This window comes from Aptenodytes patagonicus, chromosome 5, assembly GCF_965638725.1.
Source record: "Aptenodytes patagonicus chromosome 5, bAptPat1.pri.cur, whole genome shotgun sequence".
Taxonomy (NCBI): domain Eukaryota; kingdom Metazoa; phylum Chordata; class Aves; order Sphenisciformes; family Spheniscidae; genus Aptenodytes; species Aptenodytes patagonicus.
In genome coordinates this window covers 15,105,076-15,130,608 of record NC_134953.1, presented here as the reverse complement: position 1 = coordinate 15,130,608, position 25,533 = coordinate 15,105,076, and the positions used below count along the sequence as shown (strand labels likewise).

The window sequence follows — 25,533 nt, the reverse complement described above, 5'->3', positions numbered from 1 at the left end:
TTTGTTATCAATTTAGTGTTTTAAAAGTTGATCTTTTGACATAAATCTGATAGCCAAATTTAGGGCTCAAATTGAAGCCCTAAATAACCTATATTGGTTTTGGTGATTTTCATTAAGTTCTGTACTTGCCTTCAAATGTGCAGTTTTATTTAATTCAAAATGGCTGCCATCTCCAGTTAGTATCAGTGAGGCTGAACTCAGTCGAATCTCAGTTAGTAGCAATCGTTTTCCCTCACTTTGCATTGACGAAAGTGAGTCTGTTTTGGGGAGAGTTCTTTCTGGGCTCAAATGCAGCTACTACCAGGTGAAGGTAAGAGAGGACAGAGTGAGACAGTGCAATGAACATCATGGAGACAGAAGGAAGGAACAAAGATAACTCTATTAAGGGATGCTATGGGAAGCAATGGTTTAAAAAATGAAAAAACTGCAAGAAGCAACCTGAGATTCATAGTGGAAATTGCCAATGCAAAGAAGGAAGCATAAAGAATAAAAAGTGGAAAGAAAATGAAGAAAAAAAGGGGATGAGAGTGAATTAAAGGAAGAGATTGTTGGGGAGAATAAAGCAAGCATTTGAATAGAGCAGCTGCATATCCGGTCTTGTTAAGGGGAAGAGATGAAGATGGAATGACAACTCTTGCTCTGTCAGGGAATAAGGAGTTTTTTCTCAAATTTAGAAACAGTTGGTTATATATGTATTTTAGGATCACACTTTGATTCTGAGAAGAGCAGACAAATGGAGAACACATACCCCAAGCTGTCCAACAAACTCCTCAACAATAAAAAGGCACAAATCAGTTTTTAAATTTCAGGATCTTTAAGCTATTTATGGGATGTTAAGAGGTCTGCCATTATAGAATCATAGAACAGTTTGGGTTGGAAGGGATCTTCAAAGGTCGACTAGTCCAACCCCCCCTGCAATGAGCAGGGACATCTTCAACTAGATCAGGTTGCTCAGAGCCCCGTCCAACCTGACCGTGAATGTTTCCAGGGATGGGGCATCCACCACCTCTCTGGGTAACCTGTTCCAGTGTTTCACCACTCTCAGCGTAAGAAATTTCTTCCTTATATCTAGTCTAAATCTACCCCCCTTTAGTTTAAAGCCATTCCCCCTTGTACTATCATGTTTTTATGTATCCTATTATGTTTTTATATTTCATGTTTGGAAAAAAAAGAAGAAGAAAAAAAAAGATGTCCAAACCTACCAAGCGTTCACTATTTGACCTGATATTCAAGTTTTGTCCAGTCTTGTCATCCTTCCCTGTGCCAGTGGTAGAGCAAAGCAGCCACCTTTGTCACAGACTGTTCTTCAGCCTCAAATGGTAGCCAAGCGATCCTGGGTTCCGGTTACATTTCTTCAGGTAAGTATTGTTCACAGCCTTTATTACTCATCATGACCTCATAGCTTTATCCTAAATGGCAGGCAACTAGCATATCCCTCCCACTCCAAAGCAAAAATACAGAAATTGCACAAATCACATAATCCTAGGAATAAAACCAGCTTCCCTATTTCCATTTGTAACATTTGAGAATAAATATAAATGTATAAAACCTAAGCTTTTGGCTAGTCTAGCTGATCATCGCTCTGGCCAATAGACAATGCACTTACTCCAGACGAAGATTAGGAACCAGAAACTCTGATATCTAATATTGCTCTTACATTTCACGAACAGCTGTAATTGGGACAGTGTGTATTAGGTTCTCTTCCAGGAAGTCATGACCATATGGTTTACTCGGGCCACTGTACATCCAAGACTTCTCAGCAGTACAAGCAAAACTGAATTTTACTGTCCCAAGAATAGGTACAAAATAAATTTTCTGGGACAGGACGTCAGCATGATGCCTTCTTCCTATCTGCTTCTATATATACTTCCTGTAAAGAACATTTACATCACTGTAACTACTTTAGCATTCCTGTTTATATTTGTAGCAATTAGAAAATAAACAACACCCTCCCTACTCTATACCTATAACACAGTTTACAAGTCCAAGTCCAGATATTTTACACACATTTTTACAACACTTTTCTCTCAACAAAGACTCTAAAAACCATACTGGTTTTTCCCTAGCTAAGGCAGCACAGTCAAAAAATCCAGTATATGCACTAAAGTCTCTTTCCTATTCTACCTGATCTCTATAGTCATGTATATCCACCATGTAAATGCTACTTCTCTCAACCAAGAACAGATGTAGGTTGATGCAGCTGTACAATTGTGGGGTTGGCCATGTAAATTACTACCTTGTACAGCAACTCCAGTATAACAAAGTTGTAATTTACACAAGGTATCAGGGACAAGCTACATGTAACAAAACTTATTACAAGAGCTATTTATTAAAAATATACATACATATATATTTATATATAACCTGAAAAGGAAAATTCAAAGTTGATCTTTACTGACCAACCTTCCCAAGAATCTGGAAAGTCACAACTGCCTCTGAAAAGCAGGATCTCGCCCTTTGCTTGGGGAACATGACATTATGCAGAACCTTTACATGCACGCAAATACGCATAGACTTATACTGAGAAGAGTGGGAGACAGACACCCATGGTGGAGATAAATGGGAAGGCAACTTCTTTCCAGGTGCTATCCACCTCTTTGTTCTATAAATGCTTTTCAGCTTCTGAATTTCCAGTTTCACAGACTGCGATGCTGTGTATTGACTTCAGAACATATAACAAATTTTAAAAGCACTTTAGAAGGATTTTTTCCCATTAGGAAGCACACCTACAGACTGAAATGAGAGCGTTGTCATTACCACCAGCCGTCCCACGCCTCACCCCACTTGCGCGCCGAAGCTAGTGGCCACCAGGCCTCCATCGAGCACGAAGGGCCACTTACAAGGGCGCCGGGTGCTTGTCCTTGTCATTGCCAACAAGCCCACAGAAACGGATTAATTTCCCTTCCGCCGTGCCAGCCACCGCCCTCCTCGGCAGCCTAGCCGGGGTAGGCACCTGGCAAGGTCCCCTCTTCCCTCAGGCCTCTCTGCCCCAAGGGCAGGTCCCGCTGAGGCCGGCCGGCCGAGCAGGGGGCGGGAGCCGCCTGCACCTGTTCGGCAGGCGAGGGACTGGAGGGGGTGCGCAGGACGGTACTCCTTCCCCGAGGGGGCCCCCACGCCCTGCGTGAGCGGGGAGGGGGCAAGGGAGGAGGCGGCCCGCTCTCTCCCTCCTTCCCTCCCTCCGCCTGTGAGGAGGGACGGCCGGCGGCGGGGGCGGGGCTGCGCCCCTCCCCTCACCCGCCGCGGAGGGCAACGGCCGGTGCGCGAGGAGGAGGGTGGTGGCGCGAGGGCCCTTCCTACTCCCCCACCCGTTCAGGCCCTCGGGGGAACCTGGGCGGCGGCGGAGGGCAGTGGAAGGGGTGGCAGCCACCACAGGGAGTGCTGACCTTCCCTCCGCGTACCCCCGTACGCCAGCGCGGCCATCCCGCCGCCACCGCGTTCCCCTACCTGCCCCGCGCGCGGTGCCGGGTAGTGACTACGCGACGGCGGCGAGGAGAGGCATAGGGAGGGGAGCGAGAGCGGCACCACCGGGAGGGGAGAGGGCGGGGGGCGCGCCTCGCCGCACCTTTAAACTCCCGGCGGCGGCAGAACTACACTTCCCAGCGTGCCGCGGGGCCGCCGCCCGTTCCCTGGCGCAGGCGCCCTGTGGGGAGTGGGAGGTGGCGACGGGTGTCGCGGCCGCGCTCGGCACTTACCTCATAGAGGCGTCGCCGCCGCCTCTCATCCCGGCAGCGCGGCGGCCCGGGCCGCGCAGCTTCTGCCTGAGGCTCCGTCCTGCCTCAGCGTCCTCCGCCCCGTACCCGCCTGTTGAAGGAGGGGCCGTCCCGGCTGCCTCGCGGGAGGGCGGTTTCGCTGCCTTTCCTCTCGCTTCTTTTCCCCGGCTGCCACACGCGTGACGCACGGCTTCGTCGGCGCCGGGGCCGCCTTTGTCAGGCTCTGGGCCCTCGGCTAGGCCCGCTCCTCCTCCCGGGAGCCATGTCCGAGCAGACGGGCTTGGCCCTGCCGCAGACCATGGACAGGTATGGGGAGGGCCCAGCGCTGGGGCACAGCGGGAGGGAACCCCCAGGGTGGGCGTGCGAGTTCCCCGCGTCTCTGGGTCCGCGCTGCCAGTGGCGTTTCGGGCCGGTGGGACGCTCCGGCGCGGGGCCCCTGCAGCCGTTGCCGGCGGGGGGCCGAGGCGCGGTGGTGGCGAGGCAGGGCCTGGGCCGGTGGCGCGGGTCCGGTTTCACTTTTTGGCTTCTCGAAACTTTGGTGGTCTGGGCGAAGTCGTGCCAGCTCTGTCGTAAATCAGCGCAAGGTACTGCGGGCGGCAGTGTGGTATCCGCGGTGGGGTGTGGAAGGATCGCTCTGGCAGCGTTTGGGCAGGAGGTGTGTCTGGGCTGACACGGGTTCTGGGGAGAGTGGTGCAGGTCTGCAGAAGGCTGTCCGGTTTTTGTGGGTCTAGGAGATACTGTAGGTATGGAACGCATTGGCATGTATGTAAAATAAGGCACCAGAAGACGACCAAAGCTTAACTGGCCTTGTGTGTTTTGTTGCTGGTTTTATGATCTTTGAAGAAAGCCTACAATTGCTTTTTGGAGTGCTGTTAAAAAGTACAATCTAAAAACTACTTTGACTTAAGTGTAGGGGAGGAAAGACGCTTACTGACTCTTAAATTATTTTTATTACACTTGTTTTCTCTTTACGCTTTTATCTGAATATGTAGCACTTTCACCCTGTTCTACTGAGGGCTTAAGATTTCTTATGTATAATTTTGAGTCATCCAGGAAGCCCTTAAGACCCGCCCCTATAAACAACAAAACCAAACTGATAGCCTTTTATTGCAGGAGTTGTGATAGCCTGGTATTTCAGAAGGTGGGGACCCAAAAGACATCAGGCATCTGTTGATGAACCTGTCAAGTTTTCATCATAAGGAAGCAAAAAAAATCCTGGTGTTTTTCTCCTTTCCAGGTCACCTCTAAGGAAAGAGGATTTAGCAAAACACAGGCTGTCATCAGGCAAGTGATGGAGATATAAACTATGTGAGGCAGGGGCAGAATTTGTGCAGCCTGGAAGGTGAGGATGAGAAATTTCAGTTTGATGTAGAAAGAGGATAAAAGTGAGTTGGGGCGGGAGGGAGAGAAAGTTGTTTGTGTGTTAGAAAAACTGAAGAAGCGAGAGATGACAATGGGATGATTTAGGTTATAATTTAGAACAATGCCTGTCAAGGAGGCTAGCAGTCAGGAACAATAAGTGCATTTCCAAGAAGTAACAGGAAGGAGGTAGATTTTTAGAAATACTATCAGAAAAGTATTCCATTTACACTTCCTGTGATTGTAGGGAATAAAAGGGAAGAATTAAGGAAGACAAAAAGAATCCGGAGGAGGATGATAGAACTGTTGGGGGGGGGGGGGGGCGGGGAAGGAAAAGATCAGGAAGAACGTTGCAGAATCAACTCCTCTGAAACTAAAAAAAAAAAATCTCATCTTCATCCTGAAGTTTGTAGTCCAATAATATGTAATACTCTGTTTTTGAGATTTAGGAAACCATGATATTCTGAGTAGATTCCCTACTGCCTATGGCTGTTATATCATACCATGAAGTCCTAGTTCACCCTTTTGGGGAATGGCTGTAAGGTGGTGTTTACAAGCTGTGTTGTGAACAACTGTTAAATTAAACAGTTAATTAAAAAAGGGAAATTAGTTAACTAGTGGCCAAACCAGTTTACTGTTCTTCAATTGTTATGTGTAATGGATATGTGGGGTTTGATGTACATTTAATATTCTTGTATCCTTTCAGCTTTGTGAAATTGTAATTTGTGTCTCTGGCCCTTTTCAAAGACTTTCTCCAGTAAACTTGGAGTAGCAGAGTTGATACAATCTAAAACAATTGGAAGTGTCCCTGACATCCTCAATAACAAGGACAGTGGGGGGAAAAGTTTTAAGTACCTAGGTAGCATAAAAGGAGGTATGAAGAGAGGCTGTGGCTTTCATATAAGAATTTATTGGGCTCAGTATAGGAAACTTTAGAAACAGTAGCTTGAGAAGTGGTGAATGGAGTGGTAAGAAGGAGCCAAGTATTTAGGACTCGAATTTAATTCAGAGTGTAGTACAATACCAATAGAAGGATTTTGGAGTAACCAAGACCTCAAAAGGCAGTCAGTGTAAATAACTTTTTGGTTACGTATTGCGTTTATGGAGTGGAGTTACATTGAAAGAAACCGGTTTTCATTCATCTCTTGTTTCTAAAGGTCATACATAACTGTTTTCATGTTGTATGTAGTGATGATCAAGATAAACCTTCAATATTTCACATTAGGGGACATAACCTGTGAACAAATCATCTGTAGGGATTCTGAGGGGTTGAAATGCCTCTACTATCCTGTTATCTGTATTGCTAATGACAGACAGTTGTTCTCCTGGGTAAGGGAAAAAGTACATATGCAAAAGTGTAAGAGTAACTGTTAATGGATTATAACTTAACACAAAGCATGTACTTTTAAATCAAATTCGGATCTTTTAGTGAAGGATGCAGAAAATAGCTTTTCAGCAAATAAGACTTTAATTTGATTCTAATAGTTAAGTCATTAGGAGGGGAAAAAATAGGGTTTTCTTTTGTTTCCGATACCCAGGTGGTCACACTGAGAGTGGTGATGTACTGTTGCATCACGAGTAAGGTGTTGCTGCAGATCTGAATGTATGCACTGCTTTGTGTACAAGGGTCAGAGCTCTTACAGCAAGTTCGTTAATTATGTATTTGTGAGACAAAATGGTTGGCTTCTTCTCTTGACTCTTAGATTGTATGACTTACAGGTTTTTTTTTCCTTAATAAAGCAATTTGGATTTCTCCAGTGTAAGGCGTGTCTTGATAGCATCTCAACATTGTTGCCTGCGATGCGTCTTTCTTTTATGTATTTTGTGCTCCATCCTCCTTTATTTTCCCTGCAAAATTTCAGTCTGGAAGCAAACCACACATTTGTAACAAAGAAGGTAAATAGCTGTTAAGGTATAAGGAGTTTGTTATTTGAAATTTCTAGCTAAGGATTTTTATATTTGTCTGAAGGATTTGCTACAGCATAAATACAAGAAGCATGAAGTAGATATGACCATGAAGTGACACTACATTCTGGAGTTATCTTGTCTGCAGCATTTAGGAAACTAATTGAGATGACTATCATGATCCTGTCTGGCCTCAAAATTGGAATTTCCATCCCTCTTGTAATTTTTTTTTTTCTTCTAGCTCATGTTTAAATAACAGGCCTAGATAATAGTCTTAAAATACCATCCTTTTCTGTGTGCAGAATTCTTTGCAATCTATAGTAAAGGGCCATACTCCTGGACTAATGTGTGCACTTGAAGGCAGTGGTTAGTGGTCTATCTAAATGGTGAGGTTTTATCTTTAATCCCTTTATTCATGTTGTTTTAATGCATAAATTACAGAATCATAGGAATTTCCATTAAAAAATTGAAATTATGTGGCAGTGATTTTTTTATATGCTGTTAATCAGTGTAAAAACGTTTTTCAAGATTTATTTAAATAAAATTGTCAGATTACATGAAAATGTCTCAGAAATTATAGCTATTACTCTACTGAGTGCACAGGGCAAACTTTACTTGAAAGTCAATCCTAATGCATTTGTCCAGTTTTAACAGGCAGAGGCTATCTGATATGCTATACATATTTTTAATGTAAAAGTATTTTTTAAGGAAATACCTAGAAATATTATATTCTGAATGGTATTAGGATGTAGAACCTTTACAGTGACATTTTTGTGCCTCGTATGCCAAGATATGAACTGAGTCAGTCCTCCTTGTGTTTTCAAATATAACTTTGAAAATACACAAAAACCCTTCAGTCTTTTATGGGCTTTTTTCATGTTTCCTATTAAATTAGGTCCTATAAATTTTCTGTCTCAGCACTGTTTGACAACAGTTCTTTCAATTGAACATTTCTAATTGTTTCTTCTAGCTGCCCTATGTACCACCTGTCATAACAGGTATTCTGGCTTCTTAATGTGTCTTTCAAATACTTTCATTCTTCTGAGTAACTTTGAAGGTAAGATGTTGAACTTTCTGGCAGATTTTGGTGCTCTATTTGATAAAAAACTTAATCCTTTAAATAATTAGCATTTTTTCCTGTGTCACTTGCTTGTCAAATACAATTTGACTTTACCTCTCCTATTTTTTATGGTTATGTTTTTAAGTAGAACTAATGTGTAAATTCAGTTTGTTTTTAAGTTATGTCCATAGCTACATCTTGTCAGTTTGCTCTTTTATAGCTTTCTATAATAGCTTGTATCTTATTGCCAGGACATCAATTGGCTGTGATCCTGTACTACTTAGCCTTCTTACAGAACACTTGACTGGGTCTCGCCAGAGTTGCTGTTAGAATACGTATGAGAAAACAAAACTGATAACTATTTATCTTACTGTGCAGTCTTTTTACTGTGTTGGTTGAGCAGTTGCTTTCTGAAGTGACAAGATTTGAAAAATAGTTATTAAACATGTACTTGCCATAATGAAGTCAGTGGCAAGACCATGTTGATAGAAAACCTAGACAATGTAAATATTTGAGTAATTAAAAAAATTCAATGTGGTTAAATTTAAAAAAAATATTGTTACTTTTGTGATAAGTGTATCATCAGATGGTCTCCAATTTACTTGTTTGTGAAGATAATCTGGTCAATCTGCTGTCTACAAAAAACCAAATGCTTAGCCACACACCAGCTTTTTCCTAGCTATGTCATTGTTTATATCTACCTTAATGTGAGCCGTAATGCTAAAATGTACTCATATTTTTAAGTTTCGTTCTCTTGACTTCAGTTGGATTATGTGTGGATTGTTCTTGCAATTGGCTATACCAAGGGTTCAGAATGCTGGGGGTTTGTTTTGTAGGTTTTTTTTAAAGCATGTTCTGTGGTAGTGATTTGTGGTACTCCTTATACTATCTAAATTTAAAGACAACTCCTGCTCCCTCCTTCCCATATATTTGCCAGCTGGCCAGAACGCAGTCACTTCTGCCTTCTGTTTTTTCAGTATTCAGAGATATTAGTAAAAATGTGATAAATAATCTGTTCAAGGCTTGTGCAGGTACATGCTGAAGAATCAGTGTAGTGGTAGTTTTAGCATGGTTTAACTTTTGAATTGGCATGCTTTATTTTCTGAATGGGAAGTAGTTGGTTCAACTGTGGTCGATGCGCAGCCCTCCTTGATAGAAACTAGAGCAACATCATACGACTGTTTTGTCCTCTACCCTTGCCATTCCTTGTTTAAAGGAGATAATTGAGTTGAAACTGCAGGTAAACTTTAAAAGCAATTAAAAGATAAAATGCAGAATCGTAGTTGGCTTAAGAAATTACTTACACTGTCAAGAGAGGAATACTGTTGCAACTAAATTTTCTCTTTTCCAGAGCACTGATTTGTCAGAAAAATGCTAGCAATTGAGGTTCAAAAGTTGCAAAGTAGCAAATTCATGGGGTTTCTATTTCAGTTTTCTGAACTGTCATCTGATTCCATGGTAATTGTTGTCTTTTTTAAAAGAAAAAAACATATGCAATGGTTTTGTACATGATTTTCAGTTGCTCCTTTCATTCCATGTGTGGTGGTGTTTGTATGAATCTTTTCCTTCCCTCTTTGGAAGTGCGGCCACTGATTTAGGTTTGTTTGGACAATTAACTGTTGATACCTTAGTAACCAAAGACATGGGTTTGGATTAAGACCTTAATGTTACAACCTAGCCAATGTAATTACTGCAATGTGGTCCTTGATTTAAGACCTTTATTCCAAACTCCTTAAACTTCTACTGGATGTTGTGCGCTGTGAATAATCTCACTGACCAAAGTCGACACATGAGTAAATCGTTGTAGGAGTGGAGTTCAACTGGGTAAAAGATATGCAGAGTAATAAACAACATAAAACACTTTACAGGATTTATGTAGTATTTTTACTTTTCACAAACTATTTACCGTCTCTGCAGTTATTCAGTCTGTTTGTTCTACTTGCGCTGATCAAGCATGCCTCTCTTCATTGTCCTACCTGAAGGAATTGTTTTCTTTCTACTCAACACAGTTAAACTAATTTTTTTGAAAGAGGACTTTCCTTGGCTTCTGGTCGAAGTCTGTCAGCAACTACAAGTATCTGGCTTTCTGTTGTTCCTCTAGAGTAGGTTATGCATCCTTAGGAAAGAAGAGAGTATAAGAATAAAGAATGGGCTGTGCTGGATTATCTCTACCAGAAAGGAAACAAGGTATTCTTCCCTGTCTTTACCCCAACTGATTGGAAGCTGATGTTGATACAGGAAGGAAAAAGCAAAATTATGTGTATCTTGGAGTGGGTTTGAAGAATGAAAGTTTGAAATGATAATAATTTTCTAATAGCTTGACTTTTTCATTATTGCTTCATCCCAGGTACATCCTTTGCTATTCCAGTTCTCTTTATGCCCAAGGTTCTGCATAGATGGAGTTCTTTCTGTGTCTTATCAGTAAAAATGATTAGTGAAGATTAGTTGCAGACCTGTAGAATGCCTTTTGCCCATCTGTAGTACAAAAGCATCAGCATGTTATTTATGAACTATCTTAACCTGTTGGCTGTCATCTTATGTGCATTATATTTCTATCTTTGACGTCTGCTTTGATATGCTTAGGAACAAACATACATGTTTTAATTGCTGCTTAACTGTTAACTTCTACCTGCAGACAGTAGGCAATTATTCCTCCTATTTCAGTGTGGGGAAACTCCTGAGAGACTACTTATCATTTTTGGTACTAAAAATCTTGGTATTCCATGTATTATCAAGGCGTTAAAATAATATTTTTATACAATGTATCTGCTTCATCTAAAAAAGCTATACAAAAACCTGTTTATTGATATCTTCCACATAGAAGTGCTCAGACCTCTATAATAGTGCTTAACTGTGATTGTTTCCTTTGGCATGGTGTCTTACTGTGCTTGCTGAAGTTAAAACTTTTGACAATTAATGCAAATGTATTGAATAAATATCTTAATATGTATAATAATTTACAGAGAAAGATTAATTAAAAGGTTCAGGTATTAATTTTGGAACATCTATTTAAGTAATACTTAAAGTGGTAATGAATACTCCAGCTGCTTAGGACTTGTTTGCTTGGTGCTTCTGATATCTTAACCTGCTTATGGTCTTACTGTACTGCAGAGTTGGTGAGAAGTTCCTTGTGTGAAAGTGTTAAGAGCTTTTTGATGCATCTTATTTTCTTCCTCTCAGCAACAGAATCAGTTGGGTACTAGCTTGTTATAGGATGTAGTACCTATCTTTATCAAAAGAGATCATGACTTGCTAATTTTTTTACTGGCACTTGTGGTTTACCAGAAGTAGCAAATCCATCTTCAGTGCAGAAGAATGAAAAGACCCAATCTGAAGTGGTTAAGTTCTTTTAAGCAAACTGCTTCTGGTTAATGTTTCTAAATGAAACTGTTATTAAGGTTACAGAAGATGGTCAAGGAGCTGGAGCACATGACTTGCTAGAAAAAGCTAGAGGGAACTAGGCCTGCTTAGCCTGAAGAAGAGATGGCCTGGGGAGACCTAATAACCTTCTAATACCTACTGAGGAGGTTGTCGAGAAGACAGTCTGGCTCTTTTTGGAGGTTCCTGGCAGGATGATGAGAAACAATGACTGTAAATTTGAACAAAGAAGGTTTCAGCATGTGGGGATGGGGAGCAATGCAGTCGAGCTTTGGAACAGGTTGCCCAGGGCAGCTGTGGATCTCTGTCCATGGGGCTTTTCAAGACCCAGCTGGAGAAAGCTCTGACAGTGTGGTCTGAATTCAGTGTTGCTTCTGCCTTGGGCAGGAGGTCTGACTAGAGACCTCCTGTGGTCCCTTCCAACCCAAATAATTCTATGATACCAGTCTAGATGCAACCTAGATGCAACACAGCATTAGGGCTCTGTTTGCACTGCATGACATGAGCGTATTGTGCTGGAGGTGCCAATATGAGAGGTACAGTCCACTAATACCTTCTGGCAAATCTGCACTTAGCCTTTTTTAGCATCTGCTCTGAAATCTGTACCTAGAAGTTAAGATAACTTCTTGTCTAGTTGTACTGGAATCTTGTTTTTTCCTTTAAGATTTTTTGTTCTCCTGTTATTTTAATGCTAAGATGGGTGCTTTTTGTCAATAGCTTTCTAGCATTCAATGAAAGCGCTTAGGCTCAGGATTTTTGTGACAATGATTCTGGGGAAAGGACTATACACCTCCTGCCTAGCACTAATATAGGATAAGAAAAACTTCCAATCAAAATCTCCACTTTTAAATGCTGGTTTAAAGACAAAAGTGTACTGAAGTTGTATTAAATCTGGGACTAGCTGTACATTTGTTTATAGTTTTAAATCTTAATTATCTTAAGTGATTAAGATAAAAATGAAAATTAAACTGACCTACTATATAACAGTTTCCCTATAATAAGTAAATACCAATTGATTTAAGGGCCAACCATGGAATCTTGGTATATGCTTATGTTTGGAAACAACTCTCACAGGAAACAAACTTTTTGGGTAAGTGGTTAGTGTTTCTAGGCTTTTAGGTGATTGATTGCTGATGAGCATTATACACTATTTAGTGTTCTCAGTTTGTGTATCTGTGCCTGTTTCTCCCTTTGGTCATGCATCTCTTTTTCAAGGTGTACATATTAAAAAGAAAGTGTTAACTCTATTATTCACTACCTTCACACTGTGTTATGGACAAGAGGGGCTGGCATTCAGTGATTTATTTATTTTTTTAAAGCCATTTTAATATAGTAGTTTTTTCTAGAGGTATTGTGAAGAAATAAGATTAGACCCTCTGTTTTAAAGCTGTAATGTTATCTGATCTCTTCTCATTTGTTTCTCCTATTATAAATGCCTCCTCTTCAGACCTGAATACTTTTGTTTAGAAGTGGATATTTTATATTGGACTAAAACATGCCAACATAAGTTAGCCTTCTGTGAAGGATATAATTACAGAAGGCCATGTGCTGAGTGCTTGTGACTGTTCTACCGGTGAGTCATGCAGTCAATGCTACAGTGCTGAGGAGAGTTACTTAATGTTATGATCAGACATCTTGGAGTTTTGTTCATATTTATTCAGAGTAAAGACATTTCCAGTTTTCAATGTCTGCCACATTTGAGTGTTTTTTGTTGGTCTGAGGTATTAATGTCCCAAGAATATATTTTCTTGGTGTTTAAAATTTTTTTGTAATTTTTAGGTCTCAAATTGTTCAGTTTTTATTATGTATATTAGGAGGATATAAGATGACTGACTTCAGTAGAGCTTTTTGGTTTGCTCTCATACTGTAAATCATCTGATAAAAATAGAAGTTATAAACTGAGAATAACTTGAGTAATAGTGTCGTTATATAAACTCTGAGTTCAAAGCAATTTGCTTGCTTTGGAGTCTTCCTGCCAATTTTTGCAGCTTTAGGACTACACTTCCTATTTTTTCTTCTCTTTTCTTTGGAAGAACATAACAGAAAAATTGCTTACCCTGTATGGTCAGTTTAACCATGAAACTCTCTAGGCACACATAATACAAAAATTGAACTTTTATTTCACAATTACCTTGCCTAAGAATGGAATGTAAAGTGAGTAGCCATAAGTTTGCTTTCTAACAGATTAAGTCTATGCTAATGCATTTACTTTTGTAACTAACGATATTGTGCCTAACGATTAATTTGTATTTTTACATTACCTGTGTGATACTGGAAAATTGCTGCAGGAGATTGAGCTCACATAATGCAGACTGTGAATGGAATGTAACTTTGCATTTCTTGTCTTTTCTTTTGCTTCGTCACAGCAACAGTTCAATGTCAAGACGGTTACAGTTTTAGACACGTCAAAGTTGGTCTATTCTGTATGTATGTTGCTCCTGATATTTGTAACACGTGTCATCTACTCTGTACATGTACCACAAATACCAGTATTGGTATTTTTCTGATGCAACTCTCTTCCCCTTTCCCCCAGTGCAAAGTAACTTGTTTAATGCTAGTTTAATAGAAACTACGTATTTCTATATTCTTTTTGAGACTGGGAATTGTATTTAACATTCCAGTTTAAAACAGCAGATTAAAAATATCTTGATACCAATCTTTGAAAACACAGATATCGTTAGTGCTCGATTAAGGAAGCTAATAAGCACATGTTAACCTTCTGTTATGGAAAAGTAAATCTTCCAGGAGATACAAAGGGCTAATGCTTGTTATCCCTTGTCTCACAACTTGAAGGAATAAAGGTTAAAGTTAAATTCCTTTAAGATGACAAAACACTTGCTTTAACTTACATCTTGGCTAATAGAGGAAAAATGGATATAGTTTTGCTCATCGAATGGCACAGCTAACTACAGAATTCTGACAAAGCAATGAAGCAGTTGTGCAGTGATTCCTAACCTTGGTCCATAGGCAGCATTTTCAAGCAAGCAGTATGCCGTAAGCAGAATTGTTTTGATGTCAAGGTTAGCCTCAATGCTAGTATTTTTAAATTCTTCAATAATGTTAGGAAGTTGTTTTCTGGGAACATTGACTGGGGAATCTTTGTATATGTAATTAAGCTATAGCAGTGTCTTGGCATCGTAGCATACCTGAGTCTCTATTTACTAAGAGATAACCTCCTGTGTTCTAGAGCTTCAGATCAATTTTCTGCTGCCTGCATTGACATTTTTCACACAAATCTTCCCTCTATCCTCTATTTAACTGTGGTCATTTAGCGTTAATAAGTTGGAGAGCCAAATGAGTAATTTTCTGTGCACTGTTCTTGACCAAATGTTTTTGGGTTTTTTTTCCCACCAACATTTTGTATGCCTTGGTTTAATTTAAGTGTCACTTTAACGGGTATTAACTGAGCTACTGAAAACAATGATGCAAGTGCTCTTTTTTCTTAAAAAGAGTAGAATTCAGGTCATGATGACTGCAATCAGGGGTATAGCTGAAGATACTTTTTCCAGGAGGCCTCAAATAATTGAAGTTAGACAGATATTGTTACTTGTTTGTTATACTTTTATTGTCTGGCAGGTAAATCCGATGTATTGGAAACCATGGAGACAGTCAAAACCCAAAGTTTAGCACAGGGTGAAATGTGTAATATCCTTAGGGAGTGAGGACTGCTATAAGAATTTAATACAGTAGATTGCAGATGAATTACAGCAAGAATGGCTTTTAAAACTACTTTGAGGTCTGAAGCTGTCTTCCTTTGCTAAATCTGGCAGTGTTGCTAGAACTAAAACAATTTTCTTTAGCCTCAAATAATAATCCATCCTCCTTTAAATCTTATTTGTACATAAATCGGATAGGACACCCAACTACTGACAAGCTGAACTACCTTCCTAGTATAGTAGGTCATGTTATCTGTTAGAGAAGGCTGTGTGTGGTGGTCTTGCCATCTAGAGTTCTTGCAGTACCTTGAACATGCTAGCAGCTTTTCTTTCTTCAGCCAGTGTAAATATTAGTATACGAATTCTAGCTGATCGAGCCTCTTACTACTTCAGTTATACCTTGACATTATGCTGCTTTGCAATTAGAGATTGAGAGAAGCTAAGACTTAAAGGAATTTCTCCTGTTTTTCATTTTCCTCATCAGGAGGAGCTTTCAGACATACTGCTATACAATTTTATGAATATTACAGGCAATTAATACATAATTAAGATATTTAAAGGAATGTTAAAGGAAGTAACTTTAGCCTCTAAAACATAATTTGCTAGTTGCTTCATGTATCTGTTACTTTCCATGTTTGTGATTGACAGCTTTGTCAAAAAATGCTTAAGAAAATGTTTTCCCTATGTAGTATGGTATCTGCATTATAAAAAAAATCCATGAAATGTTTAAGGCATTGAAGATTTCTAATAGCATTAAGTTAGTGTTTCCTGTGTATGTATATACTTGATGACTTTTCCAATCATGTTGTTCAAGGCATATTTCAGTTTTGGAAGTAAGTTGTTTTGTGTGTATGGGGTTCTTTGTTTTGGTTTGTTGTTTGGTTTTTCTTTTTCCACTTGGATTTAGTCACTCTTTTATTTTTCTTCCTAAACATGATGTTAAGAATCAGTGTTGCTGCCCCCTAGCAGGCACTCAGCTTAAATTTAGAGTTGTATGCCAAGCTCCTAATATATAATAATAATAATAGTTTAATTAGCAAAATGTGTAATGTTTTAGTAATAAGGTGCTTATTGTATGAGTAATAGTTTTACCTGATTTGTCCTTTGCACATTTTTAGGAGGGCCCTGTTTTCCCTACCTCCCTTAAGAAATAAAACAAATGTTTTTAACAGCAAAGTTCTTTGTATATTTAGAGGCTCACAGCAAGGCCCCTGAGCCTTGGTGACTTACCAAATTTTCCTTTTGAAAAAGTGAGAGTATGGTAATATTAAACAAAGCCTTTAAGAGAACTGAATTTTGACATCTTTGCGAAAGGGATATGCCTGAATAACTGGTTGCAAAAGTTTAATTTGTCCAGAATGAAAGGTAATTTTTTTTACTGATAGTCTGGATTGTCTTTGACAAACTAGAGACTAAAACCCAGTGAGATAGAATAAGAAATCCCCCACAGATTTAGCTAAGTTGGGTAGAAGCAAAGGCCATAAAAGCAGTGTAAGGCACGATTCAAGCACAATAGGTGGTGCCTGGCAGTCAAAGGTTTAATTTTATCCACAAGCTAGAAAGTTGCCAGCAGGATTCTGTGAACTGTCCTTTACTCATATCTCTGCCTTTATATAGTGTGGTTAACTCAAGTGTAAAATATTTCTCCTTATTTGGAGCTATAATTGAGAATATATAAATAAGCTTAAGTAGAACTTCTGGTAATCACTAGATCTTTCTGGTACACTTTCTAGTTAATTATTCTATGTTTTGTTTTTATGTGTTTGACTGCTTATTGGGTTTTAGTTATCCATGGCCTTTTATTAAAGCTTTTTAAAATCTAGTTTAAACAATGTCATCCTGTGATTAGAAGAAGTCTGGAACCTATGTATGGATACCACTTGTGTGGCCATATGTTCACACCAACATTAACTTGATATTCTGTATTTAACCTTTCCCTGCTGTTTTTAATGAAAGCACTACTTTTGTAGTAAAGGCTAGTTACCATTGTTTCTAGATTCTCATCAACTTCTCCTTCAGTCAGCATCACACCTTATACTTGATGACTGGGCAGAGTGGGTATTAGGTCAGATGACTTTCAGGAATTTCCTTTCAAGATTTTAGACTTTGTTTCAACGTGGCAGCATGTTTTCTAGTTGAATGATCCAGGCTGGCACATGGCTGTTACGCCACGCTGCCTTAAAAAGGATCTGCAGAAGTTGTCATGGAGCACCTAAGACTACTATTTTTGCACTCGTATCTCTGTTCCTCACTCTGTGTGTGTCTTCCCCCCCGCCTTAGGATAGTGTAAGGATTTTTTGAGCTTGGGTTGAAGATAAAAGTATTTTCTGCTGTGTATGATGGCCAGGAAAATACTGGGGAAAGAGTGGTGCTCCATCTATAATCCTGTTGCAGTCTTGCGCTAAACAACTTCCACCATTGTGGTAGATAGGTCTGTATGTATTCTGCTGTTGAAGTCTTCATGATGCTTTAGGCTTTGTAGCTGAGTTCATCTCTATCAGCACTTAATCTCCTCTGTGAAGTATGACGTAAGCTAGCGTTTCTTGCGTTAAGCGGTATTCCCCTCTTTGTAGCCTTTATCAGGGATATGTAGGCTAGGCTTTTATTCTGTTGTGAGTAGGTAGTGGCCCAAGAATCTTATTCCTGCTGGTTCCTTCAAACGCAGGAGAAGAAAGTGCTTAGCAGTAGCATTTGCAATGTGTTGTTTCTCTTGCTTTTTGAGAGAACAGTTTGCTGTGTTCCCCTACTAAAATTCTAGCCAGCTCCAAAGCAGCCTATCCATATTGTATACTGCTAGGTAACTCCCTTGATTTTTCCGACATCCTAGTCTTCCCACTTAAACACAATCTTACAGTATTTAGAGTGTAGTTGGCAGGTCTAGTGGAAGCTTATCACTATTCTTCATCAAAGATATTTTATCTGTCAGTATAGCCTAGGCATAAAAATTTGTTATAGAAGCTCATGAAAAATTGCTTCTTCCAATTTGTGGGTCATCCTTTGGAACAGTGCCTTTTTATGGCCAGTTACTGGGGTGCTTTCAGTCATTTCTTCCAAGATACATTTTCACCCCTCACTGCGTTGGCTCTCTGTGCTATCATTGCTATTAGTTATGTTTCAGCCTTTTCACTTTTTTCTTTTTGGATGTGAAATTCAATTGCAATAAGCCACTCAGTCAGTCACTGCTTAGCAGAACAAGGATGCTTTACTCTGATAGCAAGATATCAGCAAATTCCTGCTGCTTTAAGGGAAAACAGTGTGCTTTATGATGTGGGAGAAATGCAGAAAAGTTTTCTTAAAGAGATTTCTTATATTTTTATGAAGGATCTGTAATGAGAGGAAAAATGCTTTTTTAGCTCATGGCTCTAGAGCACGTCATGTATGTTCAAATTTGCATTTCCCATGGTAGGGGTTAGGTGCTGCTAAACGTCTTGCAAGAACTTTCTTTTCCCAGAAGTTTTCTGGTTTTGCTTGCCATTCAAACGTATGTGCCACTGAATATCAGGGAAGAATTCCAAGGCTTTTTGCATTCTGTCTTGCAGTACTGAATATTTTAAACCAGCCTATAAAGCAGCTGTACTGTCCCAGTCTCACAAGTCATCTTCCACTAAGTGTTGTGGGCACAAGGGTATTTGCTGGGCTTATGGGGCATTAAAGATTTCTGCAAACTTTTTACTAGTATATATAAAATTAACGTTCTGCTTTTAAATTACTTTTTTGTATTGCTTACACAGTCATGCCAGCTTGAAAACAAAGCTGTATTGTGGTGAATTCAGCTCCCACAGACTGAGGCAGATTTGATTTAAATAACATGAATTATATCCTGTCCTCCCTCCAATCTAAGACTGGGTTGGGGAAAAAAGTAACCTTTAGAAGGAGTATAGCTCAATAAAAGGAAAGCAGTCTGCCTCTAGGTGTGTCTGGTACTGGAGGATCTTACTGGTGTGTTGGAGCTGTAACTCCAACCAGGTACAGGCTTCCTTACTGATAAGAAACTCGTGGTTTGGAGAAACCTGTTTTTAGGCAGGCCTTGGCTTCCTAGATTAGTCATATGACATTTGGAGTGTAGGATCTCTAGTCTTTAGTACAACTTTCTCTCCATCCGCTTTGCTCTTAACATATGCAATGTCCTGAAAAGAGTTTGTCTCTTGTAGAGAAAAAAAACAGATGCAATAAATGAGGGTTTTCTTGGAGTCAGAATAGAATTTTTGAGACCAGAGAGCCTGAGATGCTGGGGAGCTGAATCTAAAAGGCATTTGTAACCCTATATTCAAAGCTGAAAAAATTATATTGGCATGGTTTTTGTGTATGTTTTGTTTTGATGTTTTTTTAAGCCAAGGAAGTGTGGAAAAATACATTAGTGTTATTGATTTGGATCTGTAGAAAGTCATAAAGGAAAAAGGTTTGAGTTTCTATCAGAAACAATGCTTTGTTCCACCTTGTCAGCCTCTTCTATTTCAGGTTATCTGAGTAGCAACCTGATTCAGTGCTAAAAATCAAGGTCATATTTTATTCAGTACAAGAAAATGGAAAATCTGGCAAGAGCCAAGATAGTTGTTTTGAAATGGTTTTATTTAGCCCTTTCTGCTATAGCTGCTGTCAATGGAAAGAGATAAAGCTGATGACAGAATACAAGGAATTTACTGTTCATTATTCATGACTTGCTAAAGGTTTAGGTCTGTAAAGGATTTTGTTATTCTTTTCATGGGTCTTTCAGGTATGATTGCCTGGCAAGAAATTCAGTGAAGCAATTAAAGGAAAGATGCATATTTTTCTTGAAAATACCAAGTTTCAAGAAAACTTGAACGGAATTTAATCTACAGAGTATTCATGGACAAATTCACTAGTTAAAATTGCAGTGTAGCAAGGTTATGTTCATGTTTAAATCTGTCATTATTTGAATAAACTGTAGACTTCTGTGTGTGGTGTGGTGGCATCTGACCTTACTGGCACCCACAGACCTAACTAGCTCTATTGTGAAGCCTTTAGTTTAAAAATAAAAATCTAAGTTACAAATTTAGAGCAGTTGTAGACCTAAATAGGAGGTGGAATGAATGAGTGAACCTTTAATGCAGGAAAAAAAAATGTCGAAGAGGAACAATTATCAGTACTGTTGTATTGTATTGTTTGTTCTTACAGTAGATTTGGGGTTTCTTGGCATAAATAGAAAATTAATAAACATTGCAAGAACTTGTGTTCCTTAAGAACTCCTTGATATCAACTGCAATGAATCAAAATGTCTGCCATGCTTTGTAATACTTTCAAATCTTCGTGGTGGTCTCGGCATTTTCATCTAGATTCTTACGAACCTGTGGCTTGGCTGTCTTTCCTCCTCCTGCTTAGGAAGGTTAATGTGTCCTTTCATTTAGGACTGCTATAGGTGCATATCAGGAGCATGAAGGTGAGAAGAGGGATCGTATTACAGGAGTGCATAACGTGACGATTCTGATTTAAACAGATGCTGTGGGGAAGGACAGAAAGAAGCAAAGTCAGATTTTTGCTTCTACTTTGCCGTTAAAACAAATGGAAGAAATTGCAGTTCTGATTCAAGATGTCAGTCTTCCAACTGAACAGTCTTCTTGAGTAAAAACTGATGCAGTTCTAGTTTTAGAGCACCAATGTTAAAAACTTACACCTGTACCTACTACAATATGTTCTGTACTTAAAACTGGACATGTGGACATGACAGTTTTACCTATTGTTCAATACTAAATTGCTTTTCCTGCAGTCTTCCCTGGAATCTGCATCTCAAATTGTGTTCCCTTTCCCAAGTATGCCAGTAATAAGTTGCTGCAGACTACCTTCTGCACTTACACACTCGCAACTTACTTTCAGTATACATCCACCACTATAAATCAGAAAAAGATTCAGTGCTTTAAAAGAATCTCTTGCAAATATTTTAGAGGCATAGTTATTCCTATAAACAAAACATGGTTATTCTTCTGTAGAGAAACATTTTCAGTTTACAAATAGAATACCATCCAAAATAGTGAGGTCTTAAAAGGAAGCTGTTAGATAACAGTATTTTTCATTACTTCAAGTTTGAGCCTGACAAAATTCAAGTTTCCTGTTGTAGATTTCCCCCCTCCTTTTCCCTCATAGAGGAGTTAAAAACAAAACTAAAACAAAGCCCCCAACCTGTTTACAAGTGACATGCTAGGGAGAAAATAGTGACCTTTCAAAGTAATTACTGTATTTTTGTTGCTTTGAAAGTGGCTCTAGTAAGATTGGCCCTTGCTGTGCATGTAAATTCCTTCTAAATTTTGTCTAACGAGCTTTAGTTAGTTACAGTGTTGTTTCTTTTTTTTTTTTTGAAGGTGTGCAGAGGAAAGACCTTCAGTATGTATATGTTCAAGTATAAATTTATCAAGTAAGTTTTTTCTGACAACTATTTAGCACTGATTTCCATAAGAGAGGATATGACAATCTGGCAAAATGACTAGAGTTGGAAGGGACTTCTAAGCTGTAACCTCTCCTCCCACATGCTAACAAAGGTTAGACATGGGATGCAGAAAGGGCAGACTGAAACAAAAAATATGAAGGGGAGAGGGAGTAAAAGTGAGGAGTAGTTGAGAAGCTGAAACAAGGAAAAATTTGATTGAAGAGTTTAAAAGGCTAGGAAGAAGGTTTATTACTGACAAAAAATGCTGGAGGAGGGAGAGAAGTGTCATGAACCACTAACATCCGCGTATGGAAACTACAATCATGAATCTTAACATTATTTTGTTTAGGAGTGCCAGAGCATTTCTCAGCTTCTTACTGTCTCAATTACTGTCTGTTAGTGTTTACACATAAGAAGCCTTTTACTATTTCATCTTAATGATGTTACTCAAATTGTTAAGAGAACAAAACTTAAGCATCAAAATAGTGCTGCAAAACTTCAGTTAGTGCATAATGTCTAATTAGATTGTATCTTGATAGTTAAATTATAGGGATGCTGTTGCCATACACTTTTATAAAGGTTTAACTTTGATTGCAATGGCTTGTGTAAAATATTTATTTTAGAAAGTGTACCAAACCAGATTATATTTGTAGTAAGATCCTTATTTGGTTAGATTCTGGTTTATTATCTAAACTTCAATATGGGAATTGGCAAATTATTTCAAAGTAAAAACTAAATTATGGGGTCAACATACCTGATACTTTCCTAGTTTAGATCCATATTTTACTTTCTCTTGCAAGCTGTAAGGTGTCCAAATGTCTGGCCTAATCATCAGATATCTGGGAATTACTAGGATGTGTGCTCTCTTCAGGTCAGGTCACATAGCCTGTCAGTCTTGTGTTTTTCTCCTTATAGAATTAGTATGTTTGAATTTTATGTATCCAGATAATTCTTCAGTGCAGAAATTTCCTCCTGTAGTGGTACAATAGTATTCTTGAAGTACTTTAACTTATATTATATACAATCGATTTATCTGAATGAAGTACGTTCTCTTTTCAAAGAGAGGGAATGAATTGAAATAATTATTTAAAGTTTGTTTTGTGATACATTGTATAATTTGTGTTGTTTTGTCATTTAAGGGGATTGGATTTAGTTTCCCAAGTAACAGACTACTGTATTGATCTTATATTTTTAATTTTAAAAACTTACCAAAATGTCTGCTGTAGAAGGAGATGATAATACATTTAAAAATATATAGATTTTTCATATGTTGAATTATTCAGAGGTTGAACTACAGTCTCAATACTTTTAATTCATAAATTATCTAGGAGTTAAATTAGTAATTCAGAATGTATTAAAACTAGTTGTTTAGCTGTCTGTAACATTATGTTAATACCAGAACAAGACTGTGGTACAAAATACTTAGGATTTTTGGTGATTAAGAATGAAGCAACAAGCATCATCTCCTCTAGGTGCACATTTTCTAAAACTACATGCTTTCAGGTGTGAAAGTTTATTTTAAGCATGTAAAAGTAGCAAAAAAAAAATCTTCTTTTTTCCTTCCTGTAATTACAGAAGCTGCTGGGTTTGTTTTGCTACTGATGAGGATGATCGGACAGCAGAGTGGGTGAGACCTTGCAGGTGCAGGGGCTCTACGAAATGGGTCCATCAGACTTGTCTACAGCGCTGGGTGGATGAAAAGCAAAGAGGAAACAGTACTGCTAGAGTTGCTTGTCCTCAGTGCAATGCAGAATATTTAATAGTATTTCCAAAGCTAGGTAAGATATGTATCATTTAAATTTTAAACATAATATAATGGGTTGTTTCTTTATATTGTTCCTACTTTTTTTTCCCTTTTTTGTGCTCGGAGCATCACTTCTGCTGAAAACTTGTCTAGTCCCTTTTCCAGACAAAGAAATAACTTTATATTCTGCTCGCGTCCTATTTGGTGGCTTAGTTAAATACCTTCTGAATATTTTGGATGTGTTCCACTTAGGTATATTGATAAGTCTTATAAGTGATTGACCTATAATTAATTCATGGTTAATGTGATTTTTTTTTTCTTGTTGAGCAGAGGGTGACTTCTTTCAGCAATTGCCACATATTAGCACATAAATGCATCCCTTTTTTTTCCTCAGCTTGCACAGAAACTGTTATCAAAGGAAATTCAGAGAACCTTACTTGAGCAACCTGTTGCATTACCTGAAAAACATATTTTTACTTTGTTTGGGAGGTATTCCTGAGTCAATATTACCCTATATTCAAGAGGCAGAATATCTGTGGTTGCTGGGCACTGTTCTAGCTCTAGCTCTGTTTGTCAAGGTGAAAGAAAAAAGTTGGAGATGGACTTCCAGAGTCTACTTACTTGAGTAGCCGAGTAGGACACTGCACAATATGTTGTGTATATTTAAATTAGCAGTGGTTGCTGTTATTCCAGCCCTCATTTGCCCATATCTTCTATGGGGTATATTAAGTAGGGCAAGAAAATGAAATGTTGCCATGGAAACTTAAATTTTGTTCAAAAGTAAAACTACTTGTTAAAGAAATGCTGATATAGCATGAGAGTACAGGCATTTAGAGGATTTTAAAGAAGATTTTTAAGTATCTTATTTCTGTGATGAAACAGCTAAAAATAACTTGTACTGTCAGTTCTTTGGGACAGGACCTCTTTTCTGTTAGTATAAGGGCTGACAAAATTAAGGTGTGAAGGGAATTTTATACGGGTGATGACACTTATTTCCATGATGGAACACTGAGTAATGGGAAAGAAAATATGGACTAGTGTATTGTTGATATTCAAGAAAACATAAACCAGCATGAAACTTACTACCAAGTTATTCATCTATCAACCACAATTCAGTTTCACTATAAGTCTAAGGTAGAGAGGAATCTTAATCTCCATCATGAAGAAGGCATCAAATGGTAACACTTAGCATTGGCTTTGGGGTAAAAAATAGTTTGATATCTGGACACTTACAATGTACCACAAAACTTGAAGCTGTTTAAAATTCTTATTTGTATCTTGAATGATGAAATTGTAATGTGAGCTGCATTTGCATTTTATTTTGGCAATGGGAAAAAGGGGAAGCACCTATAGTTTGGAGAGGATACATGCACATAAACAACAAAAGGCATTTCCATTTGTTCTTGCAATTTGTGGCATGCTTTATTTGAAAGCTAAGATTCCTAAATGCTAACATGTCTAGCTTCTGAAGCTGGCCTAAAATCCTTGCACGAGCTTGTTCAGCTCTTGCATGCAGGCTTGCAAGAATCTCTTGATGTATTTTCCCTCACAGTACCATCTTTTTCCATTTCTAAAGAGAAGGGCATAAAAATTCAGACTTGTGTAAGAGTACACAAGATATTGATAGTAGAGCAGGGAAATGAATTTGCTTCCATCAAACATCAATCACGAGGCTGAAGTGCCTTAAACAAGTGAGACAGTCTTGCCCTTTTGTAGCTCTTTCTAGTAACCCAAAACTGTTGTATCGCAGCTCAACTATAAGTCAGTCAAGGTCACACAGGCAGAGTTAGGACAGTAAGATGTTTTCAAGCAGTCTTGCCAGTAGCCCCATCTCTGCTGCAGCAGGTATCTTTTGAAGACATTACTAGTCATACCATTCAAGCAACTAAAATTACTTGAGCAGGGAAGAAGTAACAACTAAAGTTTCCCTGAGGTATCATAGTTCAGAAACTTATTTACATTAAGACTTCTCTAATGTACTGCTGGAAACTTTTTTTTTTCTAAAAATAAATTTCTGTGGTAGGGCACTCCATTCTTTTATGGTTATAGTTTTGAAGTAATACCAACTTGAGGAGGCATCAGTGAATATCTTTATAAGTAACAGTGGGTGTCTTTTTATGTATTTACCAATTCAAAACACCCCCCCTAGTGATATATCTTCTTAAAAATACAATTCCATTTCAAATTTGATAGTGCATATCAATTTTAGAGATTGGTAGTAACTGTGTTCTTACTGGCTGTTTTCCTCTCTTCTGAGAACTTTTTTATTAAATAGGAAAATATTATTGCCACTTTGAAAGTAACCGAAGTATCTTTTTAGATAATTATTTCAGTTTAATAAA

At 38.6% G+C, this 25,533-nt stretch overlaps 2 protein-coding genes across 7 annotated transcripts in view; one reads left to right on the top strand and one right to left on the bottom strand.

Annotated features, from left to right (window-relative positions):
• The window catches only part of CPEB3 (cytoplasmic polyadenylation element binding protein 3), a 100,617-nt gene extending 97,112 nt beyond the window's left edge, over nt 1–3,505 (bottom strand). For 2 of the 4 annotated variants that reach the window (XM_076338792.1, XM_076338793.1), the window contains exon 1: nt 2,841–2,909. In XM_076338792.1, the coding sequence (XP_076194907.1) occupies nt 2,841–2,868 (28 nt within the window). In that variant the 5' untranslated portion in view covers nt 2,869–2,909. Of the gene's footprint in view, nt 1–1,202; nt 1,355–2,840; nt 2,910–3,444 lie in introns of those variants that run through there. The other 2 variants (XM_076338795.1, XM_076338796.1) reach the window with 2 other exon arrangements.
• Nucleotides 3,506–3,709: 204 nt separating this feature from the next.
• Nucleotides 3,710–25,533, top strand: part of MARCHF5 (membrane associated ring-CH-type finger 5) — a 33,191-nt gene continuing 11,367 nt past the window's right edge. For 2 of the 3 annotated variants that reach the window (XM_076338790.1, XM_076338788.1), the window contains exons 1-2: nt 3,710–4,016; nt 23,023–23,225. In XM_076338790.1, coding sequence (XP_076194905.1) covers nt 3,973–4,016; nt 23,023–23,225 — 247 coding nt within the window. In that variant the 5' untranslated portion in view covers nt 3,710–3,972. Of the gene's footprint in view, nt 4,017–21,386; nt 21,436–23,022; nt 23,226–25,533 lie in introns of those variants that run through there. The other variant, XM_076338789.1, reaches the window with a different exon arrangement.